Source organism: Camellia sinensis, chromosome 15 (assembly GCF_055761805.1).
Source record: "Camellia sinensis isolate YWXY chromosome 15, ASM5576180v1, whole genome shotgun sequence".
In the NCBI taxonomy this organism is placed as follows: Eukaryota; Viridiplantae; Streptophyta; class Magnoliopsida; order Ericales; family Theaceae; genus Camellia; species Camellia sinensis.
The window spans coordinates 109,421,056-109,439,424 of NC_138975.1; the positions used below are offsets into that span (position 1 = coordinate 109,421,056).

General features: G+C 34.8%; 1 protein-coding gene and 1 non-coding gene across 2 annotated transcripts; one reads left to right on the forward strand and one right to left on the reverse strand.

Moving 5' to 3' along the window:
• The first annotated feature begins 1,323 nt into the window (after positions 1–1,323).
• TRNAL-CAG (transfer RNA leucine (anticodon CAG)) lies at positions 1,324–1,404 on the forward strand. Its single transcript has one exon. It is a non-coding gene; the product is annotated as a tRNA-Leu (tRNA).
• Positions 1,405–14,134: 12,730 nt separating this feature from the next.
• LOC114263987 (uncharacterized) lies at positions 14,135–18,052 on the reverse strand. Its single transcript, XM_082908473.1, has 3 exons — positions 17,871–18,052; positions 14,881–15,380; positions 14,135–14,769 (listed from the first exon to the last, which is right to left on the reverse strand). The coding sequence occupies exons 1-3, from the start codon at positions 18,050–18,052 to the stop codon at positions 14,135–14,137; spliced, it is 1,317 nt and encodes a 438-aa protein (XP_082764599.1).
• Positions 18,053–18,369: the final 317 nt, after the last annotated feature.

Below are 18,369 nucleotides of genomic sequence, written 5' to 3' on the forward strand. Positions count from 1 at the left end.
CAAGCCTCCAAGATATGAGATGGTGTTCTTCGTAGAATCTATTAGCATCATAGAACTGTCCAGACCTGGGGAAGAAATTTGATGCTACCTCTTCTTTGCAAGGAGGATGTGTGATAGAGTTGCCTAGACACAAAAGGGTGTGGATGGTGGTGGCACCTCGGCAGCGATGGCACTGGGAGGGGTTGGGAAAGAGCGGGCGAGGGTGGGGATAGCCGTTGTCGTTGTCGCTGCGCCATCATCGCCATCGTCGTCCATCTTCGTCTCTCTGATTTGAGAGCTAAGATAGAAGAAAAAAAGGCTCAAAAGCAAAAGAAATAGAAAAAAGAAAAAAGAAGTCCAAAATGATGTCGTTTTGGACCACTGCAGGGGCCACCGTAGAAAACCACGGCAGACGATCCAGAATCCTCTTCAAATTAAGCAAGTAAAGCCTCCCCCTATCATAATAGGGTGGATAGCTGAACCAGGAGATAAATATCTTACTCGGTAATCGTCAATTACATTTTTATTCAACTCTCTTATTTCAACTGGAGGTAAGGTAAATATCCTGGTTGTAGGTTAAAAATATTTGAAAGATAAGTAAGGCAGAAAAGAATGATTTTCAAATAGAAGGGAAGGCACTATTCTTAATGGCTTTGAGTTTAGATTGTTGGTACTTATAATTGTTGCAACAAGTGACTGTCTCAATGGGGTCTCTAAAGTTCATGACCGTTGTTAAGTTTGTATGTGGAAAAGTTTATATTGAGGTTATTCATATTTGAATTAACTTGTTAAAATGTTTTAATCGCGAGCTAATTAAAAATTAATGGATGAGAGAATTCATATCAGTTCATATGGGAATAATTAGAAAAAAATAAATTGTAAAGAACGATTTTGAATAGCATGGGAAAATGAATGCAATGTATTAATAGAATAAATATTAGGTATAATGGTGATATCACGTGACAATGTTATTGAGAAATTTTATATTGTGATAATAGTGACTATGTGATCGAGAGATATAGCCATGTAATCTCATTTAGTGACACCAAGCAAGGTTAGGTCACTATTGACGTATTAGTGGAAGGGAAAGAGAGTGAGGCTATGGTGTGTAAGCCTCCACAATTTTCACTCGTGGACTTTCTTGCATTTGATAACTCTCATTTTTTATTTATTTATTTCATAAGGTTATATTTGGAATATAAATTTAAAAATAAAGGAGAAAATGTAAAAGAAATATGATTCAAATATAATTTTTAATTTTAATTTTTCTTTTCAAATTGTTATCCAAATTTATGACTTAAAAATAGGATCAATATATAAAAGTGAGAAACATTGACACTGTAAGTCAAGATGGCCGAGTTGGTCTAAGGCGCCAGTTTCAGGTACTGGTCCGAAAGGGCATGGGTTCGAATCCCATTCTTGACAATATTTTTTTTGTTATAAATTATAAACCCACTTCTATTACAATTTTTTTTTTGGATAAATTACAAACACACCCCTTAAAGTTTACTTAAATTACAAATTTTTTTTTGTTTAAATTATAAACACACTTCTATTACAAATTTTTTTTGGATAAATTACAAACATACCCCTTAAGGTTTACTTAAATTATAAATTATCCTCTGTGATTCTAGAAATTACATTATGCCTCTTAAAGTTTCAAATTTCATAACAAATATATCATTATATTAATAAATCATCAAGTTAATTAACAGTTTTTAATAATGTTAAAATTTTATTTCAACTAATAATTCAAATAATTTTATTATTGTATAAGTGAGCCGTTAGAAATTTCACTTTTTCAATTAATTCTGTTTAATAAAAAATTCTGATTGGGAGGTATTTGTAATTTTTCAAACCATAGGAGGCAATTCGTATATTAAGCAAATCTCAAGGGATGTATTTGTAATTTATCCAATTTTTTTCTTTTTTTTTTTTTTAAATTTTAATTTCATTATGTAGTTTTTTTTTTTTTTTTTTTTTGATTTACCTATTTCTGAAATCAAAACAAAAAACTTATTGCTTTTAGAAGCAATGGTTAAGGTTATAAAAAAAAAAGTGTCTACAAGTAGGAAATCATCAGCTAATGGTGAAACAAATTGGTGAGTGTTTAATCAAGAAAGCAAAAAGAGAAATGCTATGTGGTGGTGCCTTCAGAGAAAGGACATAATGGGTATAATTGATATTGACTTTCTCTCTGATCTTTTTATTTAATTTTCAATTTTATGTTGTCTTTTTTATTACAGGAATCAAAATGCTATTATTCATATATTCCAAGTCTTCAAAGACAACGGCTTGAATATGGTCAAGACATGATAAGTGTAATAATGGTTGAATCTCCGTCTCTATACATGATTGAAAAGAAAACAGTGAGTGTGTTAGTGTGTGAGAGAGAGAGAGAGAGAGAGAGTTAGAAATGGGAGAGGAAAGTAAGGTAAAGCTTCATGGAATGTGGGGAAGCCCAAATGTGAAGAGGGTGGAAATGGCCCTCAAAGTTTAGGACATACCCTAGGAGTACATAGAAGAAGACATGTAATGTGGGGAAGCCCATATGTGAAGAGGGTGGAAATAGCCCTCAAAGTTTAGGGCATACCCTAGGAGTACATAGAAGAAGACATGGAATGTGGGGAAGCCCATATGTGAAGAGGGTGGAAATAGCCCTCAAAGTTTAGGGCATACCCTAGGAGTACATATGACAAACAAGTCCCAATTTCTCCTCCAGAACTATAGTCCTGTTCATAAGAGAGTCCCAGTACTTGTTCATGGTGAAAAACCCAATGCCGAGTCGCTTGTAGTGCTAGAGTACATAGATGAAATATGGACTAATGCTCCTAAACTTTTGCCAGAAGATCCATACAAGAGAGCCAAAGTCCGCTTCTGGGCCAACTTTCTCGACCAATGGGTGAGATTATTGGCTTGATTTTTTTCTTCTCTAGTTTTGCTACAAACACAATAACCAAACAGAAAAAAAAAGAAGAGAGAGACAATTTATATGAATAGACAAGATTTTATATAATTTATTTTTATTTTTTTAAGGAAAATGATTATTGCTGAGGGAAGGGTTTACAAATGAAGACTTTGTAGCTTGGACATGGATTTGCAACATATAATTAGGGGAAAAAAAGTAAAGAGGCATCCTTGTATAACCCTTAACATCTTCCTTTATTTTATTTTATTTTCTTTGTCACACAAATATATCAGTAGGGGTTAGTTATTAATAAAAAAAAAGGCAACACAAGGGGTTATTAGATTTTTCTGTATAAGTTTGTTAGTGAATTGGATTTGACATAATTTGAATCCACTGATTATAAAATAATTTTAATCCGACCTTGATTGGATTATGACAAATTCAATAAGGGGCATTTGAATCTGAATCCGAATCCAATTTATCCAGATCCAATTCAAATCCCAAAAAGCAAGTGAAAAAAATGAAAAAGAATGTTGAGATGGTAGAGTAAGGTGGGTCTGGGTATAAAGAGAAGGTGAGAAAGAATAAAAAAATGATTAAGGTAGCCGAAAAAGAATCCATTTCATTGCTTGATGAGGCCAGTGATAGAAAATTCATGCATTAAAAAATAACAAGTATTTTAGCAGGCAACCTGATTAGATTAAAATTTTGTTTTTAAATTAAAAAAAAAAACTAATTAGATCCAATCGGATATCTTTGAATCCAACCCGTTAATAATAGGGTCAAATGGATTCGGGTTTAATTGAATTATTGGATTGGATTTTTTTGATGGATTCAATGAGTTGAGTTGTTAATAATCGAATAAAACGGGTTCAAGTTTAATTGGATCATTAGATTATTTCTTTAATGGATTCAAGATTTGAGTTTGGATCGGATCAAATTCAGGTCGATGCTAAGGTCTTAAAGAAAACAAAGATATTAGAAATCAAATAAATTTATATAATAAAACAAGACTATTTTTGAAAATATATCAATATGTATCAGAGATACATTTCATTTGAATGACTGAGATGATTCCTAATCAATATCTAACGGTTGTGATCAATTTTTTTCCCGCCCAAACACTCTCCGCTCTCTCTCTCCAAACACGTCTCTTTAACTCCCTCTCTATACGTTCTCACTCTCTCTCTCTCTCTCTCGTGACTATCCCTCTGTATCTATCTCTCACTCTCTATTCTTCTGCTTTAACAGAACGATCTTACCTACCCTCTTCCTCCTCAACGAAAGGCGCAAGGGAGAGAGAGCACTAACAACAGCAGAGTCCCCAGTGGCCGATGATTCCTAGCAAACAAGAAAGTTGAATTGGAAGCTAATTCGACGACTGCACCATCTGAGAAAAGTCCGGTCCCAATCCCAGACAAGAAGCTGTCTCTCTCCAAGACCCTTGCCATACCTGAAAGTAAAACCCCCGCTCTCTCTCTCTCTAAAATGTGGATTGGATTATCATATTATATAACTCTCTCCGCAACTGATTAAGTTTTTTGGGTTTGTAACAGAGGATTCAGATCTTGCTGTTGAAAAGAAATCAGGCGATATCCAAATGACAGAGGTATAAAAAAATAAAAATAAAACATTTTTGATTACTCTCAGATTGTTTAATCCAAAGGCCCAATTTTAGATTACTCTATGCTCATATCAAATTTTGTACCTTCTTTTAATTTTATTAGCTATGTCATGAATTGTAAACTCTTCTTAATTCCTCAATTTCACATATACAATCTCATCCCTCAAAAAGAGAGAGAGAGAGAGAGAGAGAGAGAGAGAGAGAGAGAGAGAGAGAGAGAGAGAGAGAGAAATTGTCAATGCTATCCATGAATTTTTAAATTAAGCTTTTGTGCCTAGGGTTTTAAAAGTTACGAAAACATGTTATAGATTGAAATTGATGTGATAACTGACTAGTAGATATTGGAACTTGCAAGTATATCTGTTTGGTTTCTGTTTTTCAATTTCCTTTGTCATTGTTGTATTCGGTTGAACTCGCACTCGCAAGGTAATTTCAGTATTCTCTCATCTCCTCCTTCGAACTTGGCTGTTGTATGGCTGATGGCTATTTTTGTTTTTGGCTGGGCTTGTTTGTGACGTAACAAGCATCTTTTATAGTTGTTTGAATTCGACTCAACCAAGAGATCATCAGTTACACTTTGGGCAGAATTGGTGGTCGTCACAAATCTAAGAAGTGCGACTCTGCCATTTGGCATTGTATTACACTACTTTGCCTTTTCCCAATTTAACCTCTCAGGTTCGTTTGATTTAATATACTATACTATGCCTTCTTTTATTTATTTTGAATCCTTCAATAGCTTACTCTCTGTTTTACCTATTTTGTACATTGTAGGAGATAGAGGTTTATTAATTTTTTATTTTTTTAATTAAGGTGTGAATTGTTTTGTTAATGTAGTGCAAATAGAAATGAGGGTTTCTTAAGTCAGAGAGTGTCGTTTCTTTTTGGTAATGAGGATATACTGAGTGACCCCAAAGGGGTCAAATGCTTCATGTGTTTTGTTTTGTTGATAGCAAAATGTAATTATAGATAGAGAAAAAAGGTGAGAGAGAGTTTGTCAATGGATCACAATGCTTTATTGATTTTGCAATGAAAATTTAAGAAGAAACAAATTGTAATGATAGAAGAGATGATTTTTTTAAAGGAGAGTTTTCTTTTTCAATGACTTATTGTTTGATTGATTTTGAAGGGTATACATTGGGAAATGATAGTTTCAAAATAGAGAGAAAATGTTGGAGAGAGAGAGACAGAGAAAGAGAGAAAGACAGTCTTTCTCTGTGACACATGCAGGTTCATTGATTTTTGTAATATTCAAACTGTGAGAGAAACATAGTATAGAGATTGAAGAGACAATCTCATAGAGAACAACTGAGAGGGGTTTTCTTTCATCATAACTGGCTCTACATCATGTGTTTTGTTTTAAATCATATACCCACCCTCGGCTGTTGTTTTTGTTTTTGGCTGGGTATGTTTAGGTTGAATTTCCCTTGCTGCAATTCAAATGACGTTGCTCCTCCTTCGGCTCCCTTGGAACTTGCACTCTCAAGGTAAGACTTCGAACTAGCTGCTCTCAATCACTGTTGTGTTTTTCCCTTTCTTTACTCTTCGTCGTTGTGTTGAGTTGTTTGAATTTTGAATTTTGAATTTGTTGGTTGATTAGGTTGAATTTGTTGTTTAAATTATTTGGACTTGTTGTTTGAATTTTGAATCCAGAATGAGTTGTTTGAATTTGTTGTTTGAATACTGAATACTGAATGAGTTTTTGGGATTCTTAATTCGGAATTTTGTTTGTCGGTTGATTAGGTTGAATTTGTTGTTTAAATTATTATAGATTCACACACCCTCCCTCTTCGCTGCTTTTGAAACTTGCACTCGTAAAGTAAGATTGAGAATTTGTTAGTTGATTAGGTTGAATTTGTTGTTTTAATGTTTTTTATGTTGTGTTTCACTTAATTTTTGCCTCTTTCCTTCTCTCTCAGTCGTCTTTATTTCTGATAATGGCTTCAAGGTTTTGATAATGGCTTCAATCGTTCAACACCAAAACAAAGGTATTTTACATTGTCTTTTTATTTCTCTCTTTAAAAATTCGCTATCTTCATTGGTTTTTCTTCAGTTCTTTGTGGGTCATTGAGAATCTTGAGGCTTCAAGGTTATGTACATTTTTAGGGTTATTTTACATTGTTTATGGGTCATTTAGATTGGGCCATACTGTTATTATTAGAATTCCATTCTCCCAAACCCACAATTTTTTGAATCAATCTAATACATTTTATTTCATTCTCTCTCTCTTGCTCTCACGGGTCTTTGACGGGTCATTTGTTTATTAAACCCATCCAAGCACCAAGAACTTTGTTATCCATGTGGGTCTGCTTTCCTTTCTCAATAATAGTGTTGTTTTTATAAGATAGAAGAGTTGTGATTACAATTATATTAAATTGGTAATTGATAATTAATAATTTATTAAATAGTGTTGGGAATACAATTATATTCTAATCCTAACATTATTTACACCGTACCTTTAGGCACAGACATATGCTAGTTATTAAATATTTTACATAATATTCAAATAAGTGTGAGACTCACACGACGTGAGACTCACATGGGTTCCACACTCATGTACGTATTGCATAAAATATTTAATAATTCATTTAAGGTCCCTAATATTGCTCCAAAGAAAATAAAATTTGGATATGGATAAATTACACGTTTAACTTTTATAGCTTGACTAGTATTTTATTTTGGTCCTATTGTCTCAAATTAAACTAGTTTGTTCTTATATTTTAAATTTAGTTTCAATTTAGTCTTTCTGTTTAAGTCAGAGGTCAAAATTAACAATTTTGGGACACTTGCCAGTCTCCTAAGAAGTACACATAAAAAAATTTAATGAAAATCTAGACAGATGGATTAAACTGAAACTGGACTTAAAATGTAAGGATCCAACTATTCAAATTGAAATAATAAGAACTATAGTGAAATTTGGGTCAAAGTATTGGGGAAAAAAGTGCAATTTACCTTTTGGATATTTATCCTATCCTAAAGGAAAATTATTAGATTGAGAATATTATGTGATATTGTCTACATAGTATATTTGACCAATGAAAAATCACAATGCCATCCTTTATACTAGTAGTACTATGCACATGATTTTATAATTCAAAGTGAGTCATTATAATTATTTTATATGGTGTAAAAACATATATCAATCTATAATTTATAAAATTAAGGTAAATTACAAATACATCCCCAAAGTTTGATTAAAATATGAATCGCCCCTATGGTTTTAGAAATTACATTTCACCCTCTGAGGTTTTTAATTTTATAACAAATTGCCTCTTTTATTAATAAATCATCAAGTCAATTAACAGTTTTTAGTAATATTAGAAACATATTTCAATTAATAATTTAAGTAATTTTATTATTGTATAGGAGAATAGTTATGAATTTTATTTTTTTAGTTAATTATGTTAAAGAAATTTTTTTGATAAGGGGATATTTGTAATTTTTCAAATCACAAGGGGTAATTTGTACTTTAAGTTTTTTTTAAGAGGTGTATTTGTAATTTGCCCATGAAAAATTAATAACAATAAATAATATAAGTGAAAGAATATTGTATTCTAAGAAAAGAATTTTAGAAATCAAATAAAAATACCAAAACCCATTTGAACCATCCATATAAAGAAACAATAATAAAGAACTCTAATTTTGAAAATTTAAATAGAGCTTTAGTGATGTGGCAAGAGAAAAAAAAAAATTATAAGCACACACATCACATCACATCACATGTGAGTCTCACTTCTTGTCACATCACTAAAGCTCCTTTTAGAGCTCTAAAATTAGAAGTTTCAATTTTTATTCCATATAAAATAAAAACAAAAATAAAAATCACACACATTTTGAACTTGAAACACCTTTGAAGACTTGTCAGTACATAACTTAGTGACTAAGGTCAGTGAACAATTATCCACAATCAATTACTCACGAAGGGCTAAATATTCATATTAAATCAAATAATCACTTCAGCTATATTATATTGAAAACCTATGTATTTTGAGCTAATGAACTTTGTTGGTCGGTGTTTAACAACTATTATTTGACTTGCTCTTAAGATGGTTTTTTCGCGAATTTTATAATTTGTTGTTCTAGTTTCAGTATGATTTCTTATTTAGTCCTTTGAGACTTTGTTGTTTTTCTTTTTATTGTTCTATATGATGTTAATTTTTATTTTAATATAATTGCCTTATAACTTTTCTGAAAAAAAAAAAAAAATGTATCTTGCTGTTTGAGCAAAACTGTCATCGACAACAAAAGGTGTTCAAGAAACTAAAAAACCTTTAAAAAAAAACACACACAAAAAAAGAAAAAGAAAAAAAAGAAAGCAAGATCATGAAAACCAGTTTCTCAAAGCCTTTAAACAACCCACAATCACAATTGACATTGACATTGACATAAGTACTCTAAAAGTAATAATTTAAAAAGAAGAGTTGTCCTTAAGTTTTTTTTTTTGTTGTCGTTATTAATACCAAAAAAATATATTGAAGCCTGCAATCTTCTCAAAAAAAAGGAGAAAAAAAAAAAAAAGGAAAAAAAGAAGAAGATAAAAACAAAACCCAAAAAGTTTAAAGGACAAATTATATTAATGGTCCCTATAATTTGAGACTTGTGTCACTTTGGTCCCTGACTTTTCAATTGTGACACATTTGACCTTGAATTTTGAATCTTGTTCTAAATAAGGACAATTGAAGATATCATTGCTTAATTTCAAGGGCAAAATCGTCAATTTAATAAAATACATACTAATTTGACAAAAATAAATGTCAAAAAAAATATTTTTAAAATTTTAAAAATTATTTCTACATACTAAAGATTAAATTATGTAAAATTGATATATCTTTTAGACATTTATTTATTTATTTATTTTATCAAATTAATTTTTATTATCCGTTTGGATGATGATCATACAATGGGTGGTTGTTTCTATTTTCATTAAATTAGTTTCTATTTTTTCAAAAGTCAAATATGGTGACAACTTTGATATTATTATTAAACCAATCCATTAAATCAAAAAATTCAAAACTAAAAATATTTCATATATTAAATATATCGATTACACATTAAAATTCTAACAATCACTCATTACATAATCATCATTCAAACACATAATAAAAATTAATTTGATAAAAATAAATAAATTAAATGTTTAAAAAATTTATCAATTTTACATAATTTTATCTTTTGTGGTTAAAAATAATTTTTTAAAATTTAAAAATATTTTTTGACACTTATTTTTATCAAATTAATTTATATTTTATCAAATTAACGATTTTGCCCTTAAAATTAAGCAATAATATTTTCAATTGTCCTTATTTGGAACAAGATTCAAAATTCATGGTCAAATTTGTTATAATTGAAAAGTCAGGGACCAAAGTGACACAAATTCCAAACTATAGGGACTATTAGTGTAATTCGCCCAAGTTTAAAACATAGATAACAACTTAGGAGTAGAGGACAATTGTGTTGGTAAGGAAAGATTGATTACCGAAATAATTTTTTTTATTTTATTTAACACCATATGCCACCACTTGAACATCGATTTCATTTTAAGAGAGTACCTTCACCACAATTTACATAAAACATAATTAGCATAATAATCTTGAAAGAAAGAAAGAAAAGAAAGAAGAAGAAGAAGAAGAAGAAGAAGAATACCTTCACCAAAATTTATAGAAAAATACAATTAGCATAAAAATCTTGAAAAAGAAAAAAGAGCACTGAACTTGTAAACATAGACAAAGGGAAGAGTTAAGAAAAAAAAAAAGAAAAAGAAAAAAAGCATAGTGAAAGACTCATAAAAAGATAACAAAATAGTGATAACATGTGATAAAAAAGAATAAGAAAGTATGTAATTGAAAATGCAGAGATGTAGAGAGATTATGCATAAATCTCATATCTCAATAAAATGAAATGAGTAGAAAAGATATTTATATTGATTGTCACTACTGTTGTCGAATATCGATCAGAGTGTCAGTTTACGCATGCTTAATTCAAGTTTATTTGAAAATAATTAGGCAATATGGGTTCTTATTTATTTATTTTTTTTGTTGATCAGCAAAAATAAAAACCTTTATTGAAAATAAACCAAACAAAGAATTAAGTTTACATCAAAAAAAGGATAGAAAAGTAGAAACGCATCGTAGCATACTACTCAATCCCAACTAGGTTGGCAGTGAGAAGAAAGCCCAATCATCTGGAAGCTCAACCACAAAAGGTTGGAGAGAGACCAACCCAAGCAAGAAAAACAACAAAAAGCTAAACCCACAACAGCCAGGATCACTACAAATATAGCACCAGCAAAGTCAACAGAATAGACCCAGCAGAATCAGCATCAGCATACTTAGCTACATCAGAAGCACAACAGCAACCCCAACAGAGGCAAGACACATGAGCAGAGCTCACAGATGCAAAAACTTCTATGCACAGCCCAGAAGAATCACAAAATGCACAACTGCACACCCATTCCGGCAAACACATCAATCCATCCACCCATATAAGTCAGCAGGAATCACAAATACTAAAAGCAGCCAAGGCCTATCCTAGCAAACCAGAATAGCACACAATCCAAAACCAGCATCAGACCAGTAACCCACGAAATTCCATACACTTGATACATAATTTGATCTAAGCATTAGACTAGCATCAACCAACTAAATTTGCGGAACTTCGCATACCAATTACATCTACTAGCTTAGTAACCAAAACAAACACATCAACAGCAGAGCACTAGCAGGGCATAGCAAACACCATATCAAACATAACAAAATAGACCAATATATTAGGCTACTAGACTATCACAGAGCACACCCTCATAACAACAACCATGCTCAATCCACCCTCAACCATCTACATAGCTTCTAGTGCGCACTGCTCCCATCTGTATAGCTTAGCTCCCATTCCATCAAAGAGCAGCACCAGCATTCAATTCACACAACAAACAACCGCAGCCGCAGCCGTAGCAAAATACTCCAGCACCAACAGATAGCAGACCAGCAAAAAAACAACCAGCAATATTCAGCAAAAACAGCAGCTACAACCAGCCAATATGTAGTAGCACCAACAGCTCTACACCTACCTTACAGCAGCACCAGTATGTCAAACAAAACCAGAGACAACAAACAAACAGCAAGATAGCAACCAACAATATATAGCAAAAACAGTAGCTAGAAACCAACAATATATCAGCACAAAATAGTATGTCAACTAAAAACAGAGCTTCTTATCTGCTGCAAATTGTTTAGAAGATCATGAATTGTGTACTCACACTTGGGAAAGTAAGATTTCGCCCACAAGATAATCCAAACTTTAACTAAATCACACAGCTCATCCAGATGGGGCTGAACCCCATTAAATACATACTCATTTCTTACCTTCCATAAGGACCACATGACAGCACAAGGGATAGATTTCCACAACATCCCAATAAATTTCTTGAACTTAAAGCCAGCCCACCAACACAACAACCCCTCAACTGAACCAGGCACTACCCATTGAAGACCCCACCACCCTACAATATGTGACCATAATCTCCACACCACTGGGCACCACAACATCACATGATTCAACGACTCCCCTTCAGAATTACAAAGCACACATAAAGTACTAGCATCTGCACTAATCACCCCAATCCTTTGTGAAAATTCTGCTAATTGAATTCTTCCATTCCAGGCTAGCCATCCAAAAAATTGAGCTTTTGGAGGAGAGACAGTTTTCCAAATAATAGACAGAGCAACTGAGACAACTCCAGCCTCCTGTCTATTATATACCGAAGCCACACTAAATTGTCCAGAAGGAGAAGCTTTCCATTTCAGGCAATCATCAACATTGGTGAGAACAACCGGAGTAGAATTAAGTTTTGAGATGAGTGCTCCCACCTTAGCCATTTCCCACTCCCTCAGAGGTCTTCTAAACTGGAAACACCACTCTAAAGAAGCACCCCTTTGTACCAACATTTCTCATAATGAAATATTGCAATTTGAAACCAAACCAAACAATCTAGTAAAAGACTCTTTTAAGCATTGATTATCCAGCCACTTGTCCTCCCAAAACCCAATCTTATTCCCATTTCCAATAACAAAGTCCACATTTGAAAAGTAAAAGTTCCTGAGATTGGGGTTGCAATCAGCTACTCCAAGAATATCACACCAAACCCTTGATAATCTGCCTGGATTCTCCACAAATGGGAACCATCTTCCACCAGGCATTGGATACTTGGAACATACTACTCTTTTCCACAAGGCCTTATCTTCATTCGCAAACCTCCACCACCACTTGGAAAGCAAACAATCATTAACATCTCTAATCCTGTTTACTCCCAACCCTCCATGATCCTTACTTTTAGTAACCTCCTCCCACTTCACCAAATGACTCTTTCGACCTAAATCTGAACCTCCCCACAAAAAAGTAGCCTGAACCCTATCAATCACCTTTGCCACTCCCTCTGGCATTTTAAACAAAGATAGATAAAACAATGGCCAACTTGATAACACTGATTTTATTAAAGCTAATCTTCCACCGAATGATAGCAACCTCCTTTTCTACCCTGCTAGCTTAGACTTAAACATATTAACAACAGGTTTCCAACTTTGCAATCTCCTTGGACTAGCCCCTAATGGCAAGCCTAAGTAAGTAAAAGGTAACTTGCCAGATTTGCAATGCAGTCTAGCAGCAAAATCCTTAAGAAGCCCCTCTTCCACACCTACCCCGTAAACACAGCTTTTATGGAAATTTATCTTTAGACCAGACATTAATTCAAAGCATCTGAGAATTCTCTTAATAGTGAGCACTTCCACCCATTCTACCTCACAAAAGATAATGGTATCGTTAGCAAATTGCAAATGAGATATAACTTTTTCACTAGCCCCTACCTTTACCCCTCGAATCAGTCCCAAATTCTTAGCTCTAGTAAGCATAACATTAAGCCCTTTTGCAACAATATTAAAAAGAAAAGGTGAAAGGGGATCACCTTGTCTAAGTCCCTTTTTCGGACAAAATTCTGTAGTTGGAGACCTATTAACTAGGACTGAAACATGGGCTGTAGTAACACACTCCTGCATCCAACCAACCCATTTCCTTCCAAAGCCAAAGTTTCCAAGCATTGAGAATAAGAAATTCCAATTGACCGAATCATATGCTTTTTCAAAATCCAACTTAAGAATCACCCCTTTCTTATGCGATCTCTTCCACCAGTCCACAACTTCATTTGCAATCAACACCCCATCAAAAATATTCTGTCCTTCAAAAAAGCTGATTGTGCCTTACTAACCACCTTTGGTATAACCTGCTTGAATCTGTGAACAAGAACTTTAGATAAGATCTTGTAAACTGCCCCAATAAGACTTATTGGACGAAAATCAGTAACGCCCGATGGATAATCTTTTTTTGGAACCAGAGTAACAAAGGAACTAGTAAAACACTTAGCCAATTTGCCATTACAATGGAATTCATTGAAGAATTGAACCATCTCCACCTTAAACACCTTCCAACACTTTTGAAAACATAACAAATTAAAACCATCTGGCCCAAGGGCCTTATTCCCATCGATCTCCTTAACAGCTGCCCAAATTTTAGATTCTGAGAAGGCAGCTTCTAACTCAACCTTTTCATTACTTCTAATTGATTTAAAGACTCCTCCAAGCTTAGGCTTGACCTTGCAAGATTCCAAGAATAACCTCAAAAATGTCTATAAACTTTTCCAAGAATAAACCTCGAAAATGTCTGTAAACTTCTTCCTTAATAATCATCGGATCTTCGATCAAAATTCCATTAACCATCAATGAATTTAACGAATTCTTACTTTGCTGACAAGATGCGATGGAATGAAAGAACTTAGTGTTCTTATCCCCGTTCAATGTCCATGACAATTGCGACTTTTGAAGCCACATCCATTCTTTTTTCTTGCTCCACTTTTGCACTTCCCCTCTAAGTTCTCGTTTTCTTCCTACCTCACCATCATCAAGATCTCTAATTTCAGCAACCAGGTCCAGCACATGTAATTTATCCTCAGAGGCTTTAAGCTTATAATTAACATCACCAAACACTTCCATATTCCATTGTTTCAAGGATGCCTTGACTGCTTTTAACTTGGCAAAAACTTTATATCCAGCCCAACCTGATACTACTATGCCCTCCCAGGCTGTCTTTACAACAGAAATAAACTGAGGATGTAATACCCAAGCGTTAATGAACCTAAACGGTCGTGGACCCCAATCTCTAGTATCCTCCATTAGAACCACTTGGCAATGATCAGAGACTCTTCTAGGCAACCCCCAAACTTTGAATTTGAACAATAACAGCTACTCAGGAGACAGAAGAAACCAATCAATTTTACTCCATTTTTCTCCCTCTGCAGCATTACACTAGGTATACTTCCTTCCAAGCATACCCAATTCAACAACCTCCATCCGATCAATGAAATCATTGAAATGCTTCATACCACTCTCCCTTCTAGAACATCCTTTCCTCTCTCCAATATTCCTAATCTCGTTAAAATCCCCCTCTAAACACCAAGGAACATTGAAACTGGCCTTTAGCCTTGTAATAGACTCCCATACTAACTCTCTCCTAGAAATCTCATTTGGTGCATATACATTCATCACCACACACAAAAAAGATGGAGCAATAGTACCTGGCAACAAAATGAAATTTCGGTTGTAGCAACACCTAGACAATGCAAAAACTGATGGCTTCCATATACACAGCAGACCACCAGATGATCCATCTGAATCCACCGCCACAAAATCTATCTCCTCCCCTGGCCATAATGACCGCACCACTACCTCTGAAATTTCTGCTCTCTTTATCTCCTGAAAAAACACCACATCCACTCTCCTTTCATTGAGCACCTCCTTTATCTTCCGGTGCTTCCCAACCTTCCCAAGCCCTCTAATATTCCATGTGAGAAAAATCATTGGAAACAATCTAACTCCCAATGTCACGACCCCATTCCGCCCCTAGTAGAATGGTGCCGTGATGGCCAGTAATCCGAGATTACCAAAGGCCAACTTACAAAGATTCATACAATCAGAGTATACATATGGGGCTTACATGTGCGGAAGCAATAAATTTAAATCTAAAAAGTCCATAAGAGCTGTGCATAGATCAAATGAAATGACGTACATTTTAACATGGTTTTACAACTTGAATACAAATAAAATAAAGTGCACGTTACATTTTGATCAAAAGGCTTCTCAAACCGACATATACAAAAGACATGAAATACAAAGCTAAGAAGCATAATCTTCAAGATGCTAGCAAAATATGAATCCGAACACAACTTGTAAAATACATCTAGGCATCACCGCCTTCTTGCTCGTCACCTAGATATATATAAGGAGAGGGTGAGCTTGGATACTCAGTGAATGATATTAGTAATAAAGGTTTGAATGAATGTTATCCGAGATCTTTATCAAAACAATACATATCATAGCTTGTACAAAATCAAGGGATGAACCAAGTTCATCTATCAAGTCTTTCAAAGCTTCAAGGGATGCTTACTAGCATCAATATAATACAAGGGATGACATTCCTGACAAAACAAGGGAATAATCGACCCAGAATCGATTAGACAAACCCACCCGTACAAGACCGTCGGTGGCAAGGGAGATATCTCAAACAAGGGTACTAGTTGCATTATAGTCCCCTAGCACTAAGGACTTTCCAAGAATGTCATCAAAACAAGATAATGCTTGATACAAAACTAGGGATAATCATTCATACTTAAACAAATACTTTTCCAAAACGAAACAAAGCAAAGCTTTTATCAAACATTATAACATAGCTTTATTAAAAATACCACTCACATAGCTCTTCGGGTGTAGGGCTTAAGGCAAGAGTCCAAGACCTACAAATACATGGCAAGGTCCACTGAATGCATTTCAAGACAAGAAGTAATGCTCAAAGATGGTTGTGCAATGCATCCTTAAAACAAGCTCTACATGAGCGTAAATGATCCCGACATTTCTTTCAAAACTAGGTCAAGACAAAGCAAAACATGTGCTGGGATTTAAAACACTATTTTTCATCTCGGGAAAACATGTTGGGTACCAACCAGGTCTTGGCCGAGGTCCCACCCTCTTGGCCGAGGTGTGGTCCCGGTGACCACATTCAGGGAAATGAAGTCTGGAAAATCTGGGTTTTCTTTTGAAGAACATGAAGAACATGAATGCTAAAATCATAACTTCTTTATTCAAAATCTGAGATTTCATGATCTCAAAAACATGGACCTGGGTACCCATACTTGAAGATTCCATGAAAACAAACACAAAAACATGGATCTTGATACAAACTTTCGGATCAAAACGTGGGTTTTTCTTGAAGAATACAAGAACATCATTTTCTCTTTCTAAAACCAAACTTCAAATCAATGCATGACTCGTGAATCATGCTAGATCATGCAATGTGATTAGATCAATATAAAGAACAACAAGAGTAGATCAAGACTCTAACCTCAAAACACGAATCCAACGGTTCAAACTCTAAGAATCAAGCTTGGAAATCTATTGTCACTCTAAGAACTCCTTCTTCCTTTCTTCCTAGAGCTTCTCTCTCTTCTCGGACAAAGATGTAGCAGATGATATATTTTCTCTACTGCCGGCTGACTTAACCCTCGGCTGGGACACGTGGCACTACCGGATTGGATTTCCTAAAAAAGGTGCCTGAGTGAAAAGACAAGGATATGACAAAGTGTGTATGACAAGTAAGGTGACAAGGTCACTCTGACAAGGCAAGGATCTCGGATCAAGACATAGGCTTCGGCAAGTAAGGTCTCAATGATCTCGGCTAGGAAGGATAACACTTGACCTAGCTGTGCCACACCTCGGCCTAGATGTGCCACACCTTGGTCTACGTCATACCAGTCCAGGAACAAGATCACTAGGAGCAAGGATCAAAGATCTAGGACGTCTAGATGATAACACCTCAGCCCAAATGATACACATCTTGGCCAATGTGCCAGGATGGAGGTGGAGGTCAACCAAAGTGGATTCCAAGATGGTCATAGGTGTAAGAGGTTCAAGGGTGTGACCTAGGCTTAACGCACCAAGCAAAGAACAAAGCATACCAGTAATACACAGGTAAATCACACAAGCACAAAACAAGACAGGGACCTTTACTTAGGCAAAACAATTCAAAATCTACAAATGCAAGCTCATCAAGACAAAATCATGCAGATGTACATGAACGTGACAAAGACGAGAATGAGGGTCGTTACACCCAAAATCTTCAACTTCAGGTGTTTAGGGCTGATCTATCCCCACCTCCTGAAGAGTCCGATTTACATCATTTTTCTCTAACTCCACACATTTAAGTAATAAGTCCTCTTCACAGCCCTCGCACTGCATACCCAGAGCTTTACCAACTTGTATAGTCGTTTACGCCTCCCTACTCAGTACACATCCTCGATTATGAGATTGGCTACCTGATAAGGATGAAGACAGTGCTACCATTGCTGCTCTACTCATCGCTCCTCTATTCCAGCTGTCTAGAGGAATTGGTCCCTTTTTTCTTGCCAAACCAGCACCTCTTGCCAATCTACGAATCCATCTTGAATCAGCCATTGGCAATCTCTACCTTCCCCTTACCCGTCTCTTCTTTTCTTGCCCGAGTCCCACCATCCTAACCTCTACAGTACCCACAATACTAGATGTTGGACCTAACCAAAGTCCACCATGATTTTGGGCTTCAACACTTTTATGATCCAACACACTCCCTTCTCCAAAATTAGAAATAATGGGCCTGTCTAATGGCCCACCCACATGGGCCTCTTCAACATTTACCACTAAATGAATTCCTGGCCTATCCGCCTCTGTGCCACTAAGACTTTTCAAAACACTTAGAGTGATAACATCATTTTCAATAGCCTGCTTCTGGCCAT

Bases quoted from the DNA above. Each gene is read 5' to 3' on its own strand.
- LOC114263987 (XM_082908473.1), bottom strand. From the start codon at position 18,052: ATGGCTGATTCAAGATGGATTCGTAGATTGGCAAGAGGTGCTGGTTTG. The intron at 15,381-17,870 runs GTAAACGACTAT...ATGGAATATTAG, and splicing joins TGTGTACTGAGTAGGGAGGC to AGGGCTTGGGAAGGTTGGGA. The intron at 14,770-14,880 runs GTATGCTTGGAA...TCAAATTCAAAG, and splicing joins GATGGAGGTTGTTGAATTGG to TTTGGGGGTTGCCTAGAAGA.